Source organism: Trachemys scripta, chromosome 3 (assembly GCF_013100865.1).
Source record: "Trachemys scripta elegans isolate TJP31775 chromosome 3, CAS_Tse_1.0, whole genome shotgun sequence".
Taxonomy (NCBI): Eukaryota; Metazoa; Chordata; order Testudines; family Emydidae; genus Trachemys; species Trachemys scripta.
Genome location: NC_048300.1, coordinates 14557417 through 14574604, shown reverse-complemented (window position 1 = coordinate 14574604; position 17188 = coordinate 14557417). Strand labels below are relative to the sequence as shown.

General features: G+C 39.1%; 1 protein-coding gene across 4 annotated transcripts in view; it reads right to left on the bottom strand.

The window, feature by feature from the left end:
• Positions 1-17188, bottom strand: part of MACROD2 (mono-ADP ribosylhydrolase 2) — a 1283788-nt gene that overhangs the window by 54546 nt on the left and 1212054 nt on the right. For 3 of the 4 annotated variants that reach the window (XM_034764159.1, XM_034764161.1, XM_034764160.1), the window contains 2 exons: positions 9421-9483; positions 5896-5964 (listed from right to left, as the gene is read on the bottom strand). In XM_034764159.1, the coding sequence (XP_034620050.1) occupies positions 5896-5964; positions 9421-9483 (132 nt within the window). The remainder of the gene's footprint in view (positions 1-5895; positions 5965-9420; positions 9484-17188) is intronic. The other variant, XM_034764162.1, reaches the window with a different exon arrangement.

Below are 17188 nucleotides of genomic sequence, written 5' to 3'. Positions count from 1 at the left end.
ATTTTTAAAATTAATTAACATATGATTTAATTTAGTTGACCTTCAAATGTAAATTAAGTTCTTATTAAGTGCTAATGAATTAAAATTGGTACAGTATGTACAGAAACTCTGATAGGGTTATATAACACTCCTTAGCTAGGCCTAAGGCTCCATTTTTGTTTTTGCTGCGACACAAAACCACAGTTAAACCAGGGCACTGGGGAATTGATGGGGCAGGTGACTTGTAATGGGATACAGAACCTCTCTCCTCAAAGACAGAGATTCAAAACGAGCGTAAGCCAATTATAAGAGGAAAATCATTGTTATATAATGGCTGTTTAGTGGCCTATTTATAATGAGTTGGTAGTCTCGGTACAATTCTGAATGGGCAGGCATAACAGACTGTGTGCAGTCTTACAGGTATTTTACCTGCTTTATAAAGCACTAATCATTCTGACCACTGTGTTCTGTGTTTATAAATAAAGCATCTCTAAATTGAGAGATATACTATATATAAAGAACCTACTTCAATGTGCATGTTAGTAATGAAGCGCTACCAAAGGTGTTGCGTAGAACTGCTATTGCACAAAGAATGAGCTAGTAGCTATGCACGAAGGACTTCAAAGATAAAACAGCAACACTTCTTTGGGGTGTTATCTATATTTGAAAGTATGATTCGGTGGGACGAGGCAATGTTCCCAATGCTATGTAAATAGAGAGCTGGCATGGACAGCAGTAATAGGATACTTCCAGTGAACAATACCTAATGTCCATATATGCTTGTAAGAGGAAGAAACACTGTGTAGTGGAACAGGATATCTAAAACTGAGTATGTCTTGTTTTACTGTTGAGGAGAGGCAGGATACCAAGGATGCATCCGTTTAAAGACCACAGGAAAAGAGAAAGGCCCACATGGAGTTCCGTGTCTGGAGAATGTTCCTCTAAGTATCCTCTTCTCACCAGTCTCTCTCTCACATGGGGAAGGGAAGAGATATTCTTTCACAATGATATAGGCAAGGTAGTCTTAAAGTAGGCTTTAATATTAAGAGCCTTCTAAAAAATGCCTACTGCACTGTTCAGATATGCAGGCCCTATTAAAATCCTTTAATATCTGTTTCTCTCTTTTCTGTAAAATCACCAATAAAAACAGAGAGAGGGTCCAAGTAAGAGGCTTTAATTCCAACTTCTCAAAAATTGCCACAACCTTTTGGCACTAATTGGCATTCTTGTTTCTCAATCTGAGGCGATGCTAAGGAGTAAGGCTCCAGTTCAGGAAAGCACTTACACATGTGCTTACATCCATCCCTATTCAAGACAGAACGTAGGGATGTGTTTCAAACTCACTGAAGTCAGGGGGACATAAACCTGTGCTCAAGTTAAGCATCTGCTTAAGTACTGTCCTGAATAGGGGATGTGTTCTTGAATCGAAGCCTGAGTTGGCATGGGAACTGAACTACCCTTTTGCTTCTAGTGATGGGCCCTATAGAAAAGGGTGGATTCGTACTTAAGAAAGTTAAGAAATGCTAGAGCATAGACTGCAACAAAGCTCTCAATCATTATCTGTCCAAGTCTATCAATATGACACATTTCATAAGCATTAAGTTACATTCAGATTTATGAAACGATATATATTTACATATATCAAAACAATAAATAAAGAAATGATTCAATTTATTTCTCATTTTTCTGATTCCCATCGTGTGCTAACAATTTAGTAGAGAAAAGAGAACTGCTTACAACTGGAATTATGATACCAGTTCTATGACCTGTTCTATTGTGGAATTGCTATCAACAAATCTAACGTACTGAAAGACGCTTTTATATTTTCATAGAATGGGGAGAGTAGACATGCTAATCTCAGTAGTTTGTCAGTGGTTCAAGCTGTGTATATCTATCTCTTTGAAGCTGCGTGGCTTGGAACGTATTTGCCACATACCTTCCTTCATATTTATAAGGTGAAAGAACTGGAAAAATACAATTTCTTAAAACATTTTACATTCATGTCAGTTAGCTGAAGATAAATGATAAAGTTTCGTAAGTCCAGGATCTGGCAGTTTTTGGCTGTTGTTAACTCAATGGGCAAATCATTTGAAGGCTGTTTTTAAAAATGCCAGGATTTCATAGAGGTGCCATTTCCCTGTCTGCTAATACGCTTTTTGAACGTTATTATTTTTAAACTGACTAAAATCAGCAAATATAGAAATTTGAAGTGTCTGAGTAGAATTAAAAGGCCTTGATTCTGCAAAGGTTCTGGGGGTAAGGCATAGTGATCTCCCCATGCAAAGCCAAGTTACGGGATCAAGGCCTTGATTCTATTTAAAAATATATGTGAAAAGCAGCTCATCCTTCATTCTGTGTTTCTCCTGCAACTGCTGTTATTTCACAAATATCTCAAATGGCACGGAGAGCATCACTTCTTTTCCCCTAAGAGATGTCTGTGATGATATCTGTTGTAAGCGAAATGCAACCTACCCTCTGAGCACTGGTTTTCCCAGATAAGGGTAGAGGAACTGATTTGAATTTATTTCATTTTAGAATGCATTTATCTGACAGTTCTAACTCCTTATATATATTTATGATTGGCAGAAAGCAATTTTTATTTTTTATAATTTGGACAGATAATCTCGATGTTCACTTTTAAGCTTTTTTTTTTCTGTTTCTATCAATTTACATGTTCAGAGTTGTGGGAAATTAGGGGGGAGGTGAGACAATTATCTAATGACAATAGACACTGAGATTCATAAAGTTTAAGCTTTATCTTTAAAGTTAAAACACAAATTGTCAACAGCACGTGTCAAAATACACAAAGTAAATGTCCCTAAATCAAACTTTAATAAGTTCTCAAGCAGCATTTTTCTTATTTTGACTATCTGTACATTTTTATGATCATCAATGGAAATATTTTTTCATCAGTTTGCGTATGGGGAAATGGATATTAACTGACATGTACCGATAAAAATCAGCTTCTTCCGAGCCTACCTATATTGTATGGTTAATGGTTTGGGATCTTAATTACATTTTTAATTCAATTTATATTTTTAAAATTATGCCATTTTAAACTTATGGCCATTTTTTAAATGATGGCCATTTATTTTAGGTCTTCAGACGTTTTGGCCCAATGCTCTCTCCAACCATGCATTCTGTCTCATGGGAGTTACCTCCCAATTCTTCTATCAAGGGTATGCTTTGCCTCCCTCCTTCTCTAGTGAAACTGGCAGGGTGGGTGGCCACCAAATGCCGGGGAAGCATCCAAACACCAATCATCAGCATGATCCTCAGGCGCGATGGGACCATGGTTTCTCTATGAGCTCCCTCTAGGATCTCTCCATGGTAGTTCCCCTAACAGAAGGGGATGGCATGTACTTTGTCAGCACTGAATTGCATCAGGCTGGGACTGGTGGGGAACAATGCTGTGGTGAGCTGCAGAGAGGGTGGGAGGAATTTGGAGAGTATGCCTCATGACCCTGGGCCGAATCTACAAATTAGTGCTCCCACATGCTCCCCTTCAGTGGGAGGGACTATCTGAGCACTAGTATTTTTGGAATAACAGTCTTTAAAAAAAAACTACGTGCTGTTCCTCCTCAGGTTGTACCAACTCTAAACACCAGACAGGTTGAAAGGTACCTTACACACATCAGTGCCAGACATTTGAATCTCTCTGAAACAGTGTAATACAAAATCCTACAGTCCAAGAATAACCCCACAGTACACACTGGTGCTGTATGGGATTTTTAAAGGCACATATGCACCAAAAATATACTATGATTATAACACACGATAAAACGGTCTTTTCTCTACAGCATATACACATAGGGCTTGGTTTTCAGTAACTGTAAAAACCTTTCACACTGTTCTGCCAGCACAATGGAGTCTCAGAAAGAGTGAAACTAGTCCCCTCATGAGAATACCCTCTGCACAAAGGGCCTCCCTGATTGGTGTAGGGCTGGCAGTAAGGGTTCTACGCTGGCTGCTGGGGTAGGCCGAAGGTAGGGGTATGGCCAGACTGCGCTGCAATAGGACTATTCTTGGCCATGGAAGCAGCGCCTGGGCTGCTTTAGCTTATACCATGGACCAGGCAAGCTCTGCATTGCCCCATAATATGGAGAATACAAAGGCGGCTTTAAGCTATCCCTGTTCCACCTCACCCAACCCTGCACCATGCTCACGGATGGATTAACTAGGCATCTGGTCCTTAGAATCTCGTGTGTGAGATGCCACAGTACCGTAATACATTTCTTTGCGTGATGCCAGATTTTAAGCACAATATCCTAACTTCAGTTACTCTATCAACATGAAACGGATAAACTAACTTTTCCATTCATATTGTCTTCGGTGAGAAAATCTGTTCTCTGTTTCCAGACAAGAGTACATTAACATTATGGGCAAAGGTAGAAGAATGGTTACACACAAAGATGATAGGCCAAGTATACATTCACTTCCTAACTTAACATGCACACAGAAGGTTCAAAATCAGGAGCAAGGACACAAAGTAATATCTAAATTTCAAGATCTCCATTAAGACCCAAGAAAGCAAAAATAAATAAATAACTAAATAAAACCCTGCCACTCGTGATACTGACTATAATAAACATTTTCAGAAGAGATGTTATAGACGTGGACCTCATAAATAGGCCATATATTGGTAAAGAGGAGGCATAAATGAAGGTTAATCACCAACCATGCTTAGAATGAACCCTCACTATTTCTGACTGCTGTTAGCCTTGATGTGACCTTAATCTAGGAAAGATTTCAATGGCAAACACAAGTATTCTGGCCAGGTTTTTTAAAAACATCTATACAGTGCTTCTATCAGTCAGTTGAGAGAGCAGTTAAATCGACCTAAACTGAGCTCTGAACCCATAGTCAGGTAAAGACCGTGGGCTCCTTAATATGCTATTTTGGAACAAAAGAGTGAGTTTTCACATGCACTTCCTCACACTATCCAAAAAAAAAAAAAAAAAAAAGAGAGAGAGAGAGAGAGTAGGGTGGTGGCATTGAATTAAACATTAACTCTTAAAATAAATAAGTTAATGTATGTTAATAATTATGTTATCTTAGTAAAGTGCATTAAAATTCTCTAGTAGTCTTACTTGAAGGCTGTACTGATGGACTATATTTATGATAGATAACATAACTCCTATTTTGTATTACCAGCAGCAAAGGTTTTTATAAATCACCATGGTTTTTTTTTTTTTTTTTTACACATACCAAAAAGAATTCTAAGACAATCTAGACTAGCATGAGTAATTAATGGTGTGATGCCATAAAAAGGATCAAGAACAGTATGTCTGTGTGTTGGTCTCCTATCTGTAAACCAAACAGCAAAACAGGAAAATCCTAGCTTGAAACATTAAATCGCCTCTCTGTCTTGTTTCCTAAACTCTCTGTCATTTGGCCCCGTGACATTTTTAAATATTTATCACAATCTAAATGATCTGAGTGCCCAGCACAATCTGCACAAGATAAACATTACTTTCTCTCTCTCAGTTATGACTTCATCTCCTTCTGCCTCCCCATGATGTGTTTATAGTTACTGTTTTTATCTTTTTTTTTCATCAGGACAAAACTAATTAGGGCCTTGATACTTCAAAGATTTATGCGTGCACTTAACTTTACGCACAAGTCATCCTACTGAGATGAGGGGTCTGGGGTCTATATCTGATGCTTCAAGCATGGCATTTTTATATTAACTCCATAATGCTGAGAGCGAAGATTCCATGGCACCTCTGACCCCAGCACAATAGCAGTTGCCAAATGTTGCATTAGAAAGTCTTTTTGAAATTAAAATCTAAGTTTGTAGCTGATTTCTGATTTTTTAAGTCTCAGTCTGGCTTCTTCCAGACATAAAGGAAAATATGGCCATGTGAAGCATCCTCTTGGGATTGAGTAGTTTGAGATGCATCTTGCTATCTGTACCTTTATCCTCGCACAGCTCTATTCCTTCTTCTGATGGTGGGCTGGGTACAGCTGTATGTTTTGCCTCATCTGTGCAAATGGAGGAAGCGAAAGAGAAATAGTGGTTATTTATTAGATAGTAGGATGGGTGGACTGGTACATCTGATGCATCCAGGGGCTTTTGTGGCTAGAAGACAAGTCTGAGGAGTCAGTACATTTCGGTTCTACTTCCTTCTTTGTCATTGGCCTGTTCCTGTTCCCATCAATGGCCATGATAAACTTCAGTGGTGCTGGATTAGGCCCTAAATCTCCACTCTGCTTCCCTCCCTGTAAGACATGGATAATAATAATACCTATCCACCTCATGCGTGGGTTGTGCTGCAAGATACTCACTTTGCAAGCATTGCAGGGTCTTGATCTTGCAAGCACTCTGGACCCAGTCCAGGGAGCATTTAATCCTTCTATATTGAGAAGAATATTTAAACCTGTACTTTAAGCATATGTTTGATTCCATTGACTTCAATGGGACTTAAAACATATGCTTAAGTGCTTTCCTGAATTGGGGCCTAAGAGCTTTGGTAGCACCTTGAGGGATCAAGATCTAAATTTTGCAAAATATTAATACTATCTTAATAAGAATCTGGTTACAGGATTCACATGCAAAAATGTGGACAATGAAATGTATTGACCACTAGAGCAGAGTGAAATTTTGTCATTCATAGTGGCAGTTCAAATTTGTTTATAATGACAATGAATAGTAATTGGGGGAGGGAACAAGAGTAAGAATGACTCAATATCCTGGTGGTCAGGGCACTCATCTATGATTTGGGGGACCCAAGTTCATGTCCCTGCTCCACTGACCAATTATTTATGAAAAGTGGAACAGCTTCATCGGGAGAGATTGGCAAAGCCCAAAACTGAAAGTGCTATGTCACTTTGTAGCCTTTAGCTCAGCAGTTAGGGCACTCACACGGGAGGGAGGAGACCCAGGTACAATTCAATAGCCCAGTAGCTAGAACAGTCTTCTGCAACACAGGAGACCTAAGTTCAATGTGGGAATTGAACCTGAGTTTCCTAGCTATTGTGCTAAAGGCTAGAAACGGATGTAGTGCTTTTTAAGATTATTAACTCAGATGTTTAGTGATGATAGTTTAGATTCTTTTGGTATTGTAAAAGTAATACATTTGTGATGTGTTTGTTATTATCCCCTGAAAGATCTCCCTTTTGGTTTACAAAAAGGAACAGAAATGTGCACACTTGAAAAGCCGTGAAAAGGTTGCTCCTTATAAACTTCCTAATAATAAGCATGTTCTTCATAATAATTAGAATTTTTTGTGTGTGCAACTGACTATATTTTCTACATTTTGCCAACCATTTCAGCAATTGTGCATGAAAATAAGGTAATTTCACATGCGTATTGCCAAGTAAACAATGGACAGAAATAGAAGTGGTCTTAGAAGTTCCATACATTATTTTGCCCCACCGAATAATGCTGAATCCACCAATAACCCTACGAGTTGAGAGTTTAGTTATGATACATTGAGTACCAATATTATAAATGATAGTAAAAGAATGAATATCATGTTTCTGATAAACTGAGTATAACAGTTTGTAACAGTGACACATCATAATGGCACTTCTGAAAGAAACAACACACTTTTAGACAGCCAAGCAAGCTAAGTAATAGTTTTAAAAGGTAAGTATTTTCACAGTTGCTTCCCATGGGAAAGATGAAATGCAACTCATTGCAACTTAGTTGTTTCATGAGTTAATAAACACAGGAAATATGCATTTAATCAGAAGATATAGCTAAAATATTTGAATGTCTAGTGGGCCACTCAGGGTATTTTTAGAAGGTAATTTATCTAGGTTGAGCAGAAACCTCTGGAGTTTGGACTGCTTTGAACTACAAGCAAAGCACTATTTTGTAAAGTTAAAAGACAAATACTGAACTAATGGTTCATCAGGCAAAGGTTATGCAGAATTTTCAAAGCAGCTACAGGCTGGTACTGCAACTCGCTACTACACAAAAGACCCAAATTCAGTGATCTCATGACTCTTGCCCTTTGGCTGCTTAAGTCTATGAGCACTGCAGAGGTGAAGCTGTTAAATGTAGGAAAGGAAGCGTGGTTGGTGACTGGCTTTGTTCTAACTCTCTTGCATGATACTGTAGTCTGCTTACCCTGGTGGGATAAAAGGAGAGTCCAGAGCTTAGGGGGCTGGATCCAAGGCCCATTGAAGTCAATGGGAGTCCTTCCACTGCCTTCAATAGGCTCTGGATCAGGCCCTTGAAGAACATGAGTTAGTGCCTGTGTGTTTTTGTTGTGGTAAGATTAAAGAAAATAAGAACAGGGAGGAGAGGTAAGTGGATGAAACCTGCTAAATTCCGAGCATCCAAGAATGGCCTCAGTTTAACAGAGAACGGAATAAAACTAGAGTAGAATGCAGAGGAGAACAGGGAAAGGCTTTCATACACAGTGTTTCCTCTACAGGGTGGAGTAAAGGGGGGAAAGAAGTTCATCGCAACACAAATTTCTCTCTTCACAAGGAGCCACAAGGCAGTCAACAGACCAGATGACTCAGTAACGTAGGCAGGCTACCTTGCGGCCTCACTCTGCTGCATTTACTGACTGGCCCTCTCCATCTCCTAGGTAATAATAAAAGTTTTCGGAGCTGATTGAAAAGTTCTAAGTAGAAAAGTTTCATGCTACCCGAATTCAGTATGTGTAGGCAACACACTGTTCCAGTATACTATTTAGATGGTACCAATCAGACATAGCACAACATTAAAAAAAAATAAGAAAAACACTTTACTGTGTAGCAGAGTGTTGGAAATCCAAAGGAATAAGGGTATTTATAGTGGTTTTGATGATCACTTCAGTTATTTTGAAAACTGCTCAATTCTGGTTGTCATTTCTGTTTGCTGGATACATTTGGAACAGAGTACCCTTTTATTTTAAAATATCCAATTCATAACTTGTAACATACATTTATAAACACACCATGTGCAAATCTAGTTCTTTATGAACTCTGACATTTACTTGCAGGTTTTGATTTTCACATGTAGGCTCTTTCTGTTTGGATGTAAATCTTAATAATCCAATTTTCTGGAATCAGCAGAGAAATTACTGGAAAAAAATAGTTATTACAATCTAAAAGTACCATTAAAACCTTGAGAGACCAGTTTTAGATCTCTCCCTCTTCTCCCCAAACTTATTTTTTTTTCATTATTCTTTCTTATAGAGTGCTACACTGATGTAAACATGCATGGAAAATTATTTTTTCTACTTAGCGGATTAGCGAGATATATTCCAATTTAAAGAGGGAATGTGGAGCTAGTAACATAACAGGAAAGTCTGCATTCCTGCACTGCAACAGATTCATTCATAATGAATGGAGCTGTGGTCTCCAACGGGAGAACTGCACAAGCCCTGGGTTAATCTGGTGAAAACGTACAAACATTTTCAGTCAATAGCATTGACTAAGGTTATTGTTCACCAAGGTAGATAAAGCCTGGGAGAATGCTTTAAAGAGCTCAGCACAAACCTGCTTCTTGGCTCTGGCCCTCAGTTTCTTCATTACTTTGCGTCTCTTCTCTGCTATTATCATCTATCAAGAAAACCACACAAAAATTATTTATGAAGTATCTTTTTATTGGTAGCAAGCAGCACTGAAATTAATTGTAACCAATGTAGCATAAACTGTTAATTTATGACAGAGCCCTGTGATAAAGCAGGGAGAGATGTATAGGTAGGGGGAAACTGAAAAATTACGAACATAAATAGTTGCATTTAGGGTTTTCAAACTGTCTGGCAGATTAAAGGTTTTATAGCAAAAGGCAGAATTATTTCATAACCCTGGAAACATCTACATATTCCACAAAGTTGTTTTTGCTTATGGAACATCTACAGTGGATGTGTTTATTGGTTGATTGTGTTTTACTTGTTCTGTGAAAAGATTATTTTTTCCAGTCACATTTATATAAGAACTTTGAAGTACCCAAATCTTACACTTGAACAACCTATTTTAATCAGTGCTATGGCAGGGTGACTGTAGCTTTAATCAGTACTACGCAGGGTGACCGTAGCAGGGAGAGATGTGTCAGAATTTTACTTTCAAATGTAAAGCCTTGAAGAGACTGAATGTAGAGATATCGAAGATACCGAGGCTACATTAAAAAATGTACAACAAATGATTAAAAGGAATCTAAGAGGAAAAAAACAAAAGGAAGAATGAAAGGATTTATTGCTCATTTAGACATTTTTGCATTCACATTCTCCTTCTCCCCCTCCCAGCTCCTTACTGAAGACAGGTGCCAAACAATGAATTACCACAGGGAAAGGTATACAACAGGGAGAGGCCAGGGACAGCGCACCAAGCTCTCAGCCTTATGAGTGAACTGATTAGGAAAGAACCAGGCAGTCTGTATTTTCAAACACAGAGAACCCTATTTTAGAATTGTAATAATCATAAAGATTGCAAGTATCAGGGGGTAGCCATGTTAGTCTGTATCCACAAAAACAACAAGGAGTCCGGTGACACCTTAAAGAGTAACAGATTTATTTGGGCATCAGCTTTTGTAGGTAAAAAACTCCACTTCTTCAGATGCAAGGAGTGAAAGTTACAGATGCAGGCATTATATAATGACACATGAAGAGAAGGGAGTACCTCACAAGTGGAGAACCAGTGTTGACAGGGCCAATTCAATCAGGGTGCAGTGTAACATACTGCATCAGATGTCGCTAGAGTGGTTATTCTGACAGAGTCAACAGTTAGTTATCACATTTAATGAGGAATTCTAGAAACCGGTTTGTGAGTGTATAAATAAATAGCAAAGTAATTAATTTCCAGATTGTGGAAAAGGCCTCATAATGATAAACATGAATCCTGCTGTCTCATCCTGCTGTGATCATTTCTCCTACTTGATTTTCACTTTTATAACTTATATACCCTATTGCTGTAGCACTTCCCATCTTGGGCACCTTACTTTCTCTTAACACATGGGACCATCTGCTGCAGAGAACAATGGTAGCAGAAATGCATCTTGATTGATGGAATTAAAAACAAAAAACCCTAAAGAGAATGTATTTTTCATAAGTAAATACCATGCAACTTATAATTGCACACTTGATTTAGCTACCATCCATTCAGACATTTTGTTTTCCTAGTCCTTTGGCAGGTATTACATTTTAGAATCCAGTAGGTGGAACTAGTGTAGAAGTATTTTCTTTCTAAGCCATAACTCATAGAGTTACATTCTTAGCCGATCAGATTAACATGTGTTTTATACAGTTTCTGAGACATCTGGAGCCACAGTTTCAACTGGTGTAAATCGATGTAGTTGCACTGACCTCCGTGGAAACTACACTGATTTATATCAGCAGAGAAGCTAACCCATTAGTTGTTTTGTAACTTTTCATACTGATGTTAACTGGTCTAAATGGACAGCTAGTTCGCTAGTGGCCTTCATCCTGTAAAAGTTCTTAGTCCACTGGTGGGCTTCAGCCTGTAAAATCACATTACATGGATGACCAGAAGTACTTGATAACACCAGCATTTTATTTATCATCCAGCTACAAAATGGGGAGCAGACACAAAATAGAAAGTTAACCACACTAGAATTGAAACTTTTTTTAAAATATGGATTTTGGACTTTGCAAGGCTTGCAGCAAACAGTTAATACGTTTGGGGAGAATCCTTTGCTTAGCGTAAGAGAGAGTTTTCAAGGAGATAAAGTTGTTTAGTTCAGGCGCTGTGGCATGAGACCATATAGTCAAGGTTTATGGTAAAACAATATTGAAATGGTCACTAGTAAACTCTGAGCAAGAGCACTGCATAGCTCAAAGCTTGTCTCTTTCACCAACAGAAGTTAGTCCAATAAAAGTATTACCTCACATATCTAATCTCTCTGGAACCAACACAGCAACAACAACACTGCAGCCAGTAAAATCTGTACAATTATCATTTGCAGGTAATTACCAGTAATGTCTACGTGAGAATATTGGAGTACTACTAACTAAGCAAAGAACAAAACTGTCAATGATTTCAATTGTGACTGTTCGTTTCCTAAATGTGTACTGCATCGTGTTTAGTTTTACACAGTACTTTACATTCAGAAAAAGCAGGTCAGGCTGTAATGGTAACCGCTGTGATATTTATTACTGAAAGCTATTCCAGTAACTAAATTACTGATGAACGGACAACACTTAATTTGTTTCTACATTCAGTAAAAGCAAGTCAAGTACCAATATGGATATTATTCATTTTGCTAAAATCAGATTTTTTTTAATCTTATTTGTTTCCATGCTATTCAGTTTCTTATGAATTCAAATTCTGAGTAAATTCATATTAAAAAGGAAAGTTTTAAAATAACCTCAGCCTGACTCGTCAGTATGTTACTCCAGTTTTAAACTGGTGTAAGTCTAGTTGATTTCATTAGAGATATACTGGCTTAAAACTGGAGTAAAGTAGACATGAATAAGGTCCTCAACATTAAATTCTTACTGAATTCAAAGAAAATCAGAAATGTAAGTGAAACTCCGATTTTGTATTCTTTTTTCATGCCAGAAAAATGCAAGAGATTTTAAATAAAGGCTTTATTTCTTGCATTCCCTTCTTCCAGCAAACTCTCTGGATCATGTATCTATCTATAGAATGCAAATTCATCTTACACACAAGGAGCAGTATTCTTAAAGGATGTGTTGTGCCTTCAATGGAGTGGGACATGTATTTGCTTTAACAAAAGTGGGAGGGTGGAAAAATTAAAATCCTTTCCCTTGACAGTTGAATGAAAAGTTAGTAATCTAGGGCTTGTCTACACAAACATTTAGCACCCAGCAAGCTAGGGTGTGACTCTACCCTGCACTAGCCTGTTGGGTACTAACTGTTCATGCAGCCTCTGCGGACATGCCCAACAGTTCCTTATCACACTTTGATCTACACTGCTTTGAAACGGGACTAGATCAATTTGCACTAAGGGATTGTTAATGTGCATCAGCAGGATCCACATGGACACTTCATGCATGGCAGGCTAGTCTGGGGTTGGCTCACACTCCAGCTTGCCACAAACTAAATGTTTGTGTAGACAATCTCCAAGAGTGAATACGTGTTTCTAAGCTAAATGACATACAGACTTGGAGGGCCAGATTCTCTCCTATGGCCAAGCTCTTTTTGACATGGAGAGAGTGAAGCATCAGGGAGCCTATTACAGTCTGCACTGACCCCGGCCCTGACCCTTGATAATGCTTAGAGCATAATACATTCCAGGAAATATGGTTGTTTGACAATCTCACATGCTTAAGAAATTTGTCCTCCATCCTCATAACTGTCTCCCTTGGTTCTATTGTCAGGTATCTCATAACAACGGCACACCATTCTTAAACATCAGGAAGACCAAAAAAAAAAACCTCAACAAAATCATAGTGTTCTGTAATTACCTAGAGCAAGATAATTATATGCCTAAACAAAAACTGAAACGGTGCACACAGAAACTTCTCTGAAGTCCTCTCTCTTACCCCGCTTTCAAATACAGTAAAAAATTAGGGCAACATTTTCCAATAATCTAAAAATAATAGAGCTTCATTGGTTGAATACCATCTGGTGTGGGTGACTTATTACTGTTTAATTTATAAATGTATTCCAAAACCTCATCTAACAACACTTCCATCTGGGACAGTTTTTAGGATTCTTCACCTACAAAGAATGGCTCAGGTGTGGGAATCTCCCTCCCATCCACTGCAGTGAAGACCAATGCAGAGAATTAATTTAGCTTCTCCGCAATGGCCTTATCTTCTTTGAGGGCTCCTTTAGCACCTCAATCGCCCAGTAGCCCCCACTAATTGTTTGACAGGCTTCCTGTTTTTGAGGTACTTAAAAAATGTGTTGTTAGAATTTGCCTCTTCTACTAGTTATTCTTCAAAAGCTTTTTTGACCTACCTAATTATACTTTTACACTTGACCTGCCAGAGTTTATGCTCTTTTCAATTTTTAAAGGATGCCTTTCTGCCTCTAACCACCTCATTTATTCTCTTGTGGCATTTTTCGGTCCTCTTAATATTTTTTTAATTGGGAGGGGGATGCATTTCGTTTGTGCCTCTGTTATGATGGGTTTTTTCAAAGAGTTACCATGCAGCTTGCAGACTTTTTACTCTAGTGACTGTTCCTTTTAGTGTCAGCCTCCTCATTTTTGTGTAGTTCCCCTTCTTGAAGATAAAGGCTACTGTGATGGGCTTCTTTGGTACTTTCCTGCCCGCAAGGATGGAAAATGCCAATTTGTTGAAACCAAAACTTCCCCCGAGAAATGTATTAATTATAAGTTAACTGTGCTATATTAACATGCAGTAAGGAATTTTTAGGCTATATCTACACTTATGGAGTACAGCCATTACACGTTGTTGATCATAGGTATTTGCTAGGTAAGGCATAAGTACAAGTTAAGAAAGTAAAGAAATGAGCCTACAGGCCTCAGACCTGTAGTACACAACTTAACTAAACAAGGCCCCAAAACCTTAGCATATGTAGTTAACCAGGCGTAACCATAGATGATAAGCCATCACAAGATAGAATGCTGTAATGACTTAACTGCTGACAGGGAACCACAAGATGCTAGTTTATAGAAGCTTGGGATATTTTAAGTTAAAAACATCATCAGATGTCTGATCACAAGCGTGCCACGGTAACTAATTGATATATATGCTAATAAGCTTGGCGTAAAAGGCCTAGTAACCTGTGGGAGAAGGGCACCCCAAAGTTAGATGGGGGAGGAAATATAAATAAGGAAAAGGGGATGAAACCCCTACTGGGTATGCGTTCGGCGTAGTGGCATCAGTATAACATATTATAAAATTTGTAGCCCGGCCTGTGTGCCTTGGGAGATGTAACTCTTGGGAGATGCCAGGATGATGACCACTGGGGGTGGTGATGATGATTGTAAAGATGATGAAGAGCATGACTAACACTATGGGTCCTTTAGCAAGGTCTGGCGTGAGTATATGGGCTCAGATGCACTTTCTGTTTTAGCTCTTTCTCTCTTACTGGTTTGGTGTGTTTGTAACTTTGCTAACTGTGTTAATAAAACTATTACAAATACAGAAGGTTTTTTCCTAAGTGGGGGTGTTGCAACTGTGCATGTCAGGGTTCCCAACTAAACTTTAATTTTAAAAATATTGAGCCTGCTCTTGGACAAGAACCTACCGAACCTCTGAGTGTTAATTGGGAATTCTTAAGTAATCAACATAATCAATACACAATCAATAGATCAGGCAGCAGGCTGCATCTATGCCTGTCACTTTGGTGTGTAGCTACAGGTGCAGTGAAAAGCTCCAGCCATGGGGAAAGTGTCCAAGAATTCCCTGCTGCTGGAGCCTTTCACTATGGCAGAGTCTGACAGGGCATCTGCCCCGAACTGGCCCTGATAGGGTTAAAATCCAGCCTGGAGGGCTGCAAGGAAACAGCCAATTAGGACAGCGGCTGCAGCCAGTTAGGGCAGCGGCTGGACCAGCCAATCAGGGCCAAGTCGGACCATATAAAAGGAAGCTGCAGACCAGAGCAAGTCAGTCTGCTGTAGGAAGCCCAAGCAAGGGGACTGGTCTCCTAGAGGGCTGCAGCAGAACTAGCACCATGAACAGGGCTGCTAAGACTTGCAGGCCTGAGGCCCTGGGAAGAGAGTGAAGGAGCCAGAGGCAGGAGCCGAAGGTGCTGGTGCTGAGTGGAAGTGGCCCAGGGGATTGAGATAGATAGCTGGAGAAAGAAAGGAGGGGCAGCGGGAAGCTGTTGTTTGATGACACCATTAATGATAAATATATATATTTTCTTTGGATGCCCTCTGAGATAGCTGCCATCCTTCTCTTTCCATTACAGCAGCAGTTGGCAACTGTATTTCCTTTAGGTGACAACTGTCCTCAGAATATCTACTTTTCCATTATGCTAGTAATTGAGTAGCAATCTGTCACTCAATCCAAAGATGCAGGAAGAGTGGAATGTGACATTTTGTGTTATTTTAGGCCAGTAAATTTAAATGGTTTTGAGCCACATCAAAAGACAAATGGGAACATCTGTTTCTTTTCCCACAGAATGGCAGACAGTCAAAAACACAGGAGTACATGACTTACAGTAGCATAATATGGACAATAAGCACATTAGCCTCTAAAGTATAGACTTTTGGCAATCTATTTTTGCTTTCTCTTGCCAAACTGGCGCTACTCGCGTCTCATTTGTTTCTTTGATGACAGTAAGGAAATTCCAAAGAGGATACACACCTTCATTTAATATCTAGTAGTAAGCAGATTAGCCAATGGTTAATAAGCAGGAAAAGAAAGAAACAATAGCAAACTAAAACGAGAAGATATGAAAATCTGCAAGGCTTTGCCCACTTTGTGCTAGAGAGAGGTATTTAGTATGCAGGGTCATATGCCAGCTGTAATAGCATCCCCAAAACGAAGCAGCAGATACAATAATAAGCAGAAAGTCATATGAGAGAGGGATGAAACAAGAACTCTAAGAAAAACCAGGAGATAATCTCACAACTGGAGCATGAGAGAGATTTTAGCATTTTCCATTTTCTCTGTAATTGCTCTCTGGAGAACGGATTGCTAAACCATTGACTGTTCTAGTTCAAACAGGAATTAATTCAGGGAAGTCCTCTGGTCTGTGTTATGTTGGAGGTCAGACTAGATGATCACAATGGTCCATTCTGACTTCAAAAATCTATGAATCTAATTGGGGGGGGGGGGGGGTCAGATTCTAACCATAAAACATCAGCAAAGAGCTGGAACATTTTTTCCAGGGAAATACAGAATATTAAAGAGCCCAAACTGTACCACATTTTTGAGTCAAAGAGCTAAATTCTGGTTAACCAGTGAAACTGGCATTAACTCCACCCTCCAAATAGAACAATAAATGCCCTGCAAAAGCAGCATTTATACTGCACATATTTTGGCAGCAAACAGCCTGAGAAATGCTTGTTCTACACAATCTGTTCCTTCTTAGGGCTGGTCTTCACCAAGGGGAAATTGATGCTGCTGCAATCGATGCAGCAGGAGCCGATTTAGTGGGTCTAACGAAGACCCACTAAATCGACTGCAGAGCGCTCTCCGGTTGACTCTGGTACTCCAGCTCCCCGAGAAGATTAATGTAAGTCGATCAGAGAGCGCCTTCTGTCGATGCAGCTCAGTGAAGACACCAGGGTAAGTTGACCTAAGCTATGACCTGAATAACGTAGCATAACTTAGGTCGACTTACCCTGCTAGTGAAGACAAGCCCTCGGAGTAGAAATAGAGTTGACGCCATTGCAATCCTTTGGGAAGTAGTTCCAGTG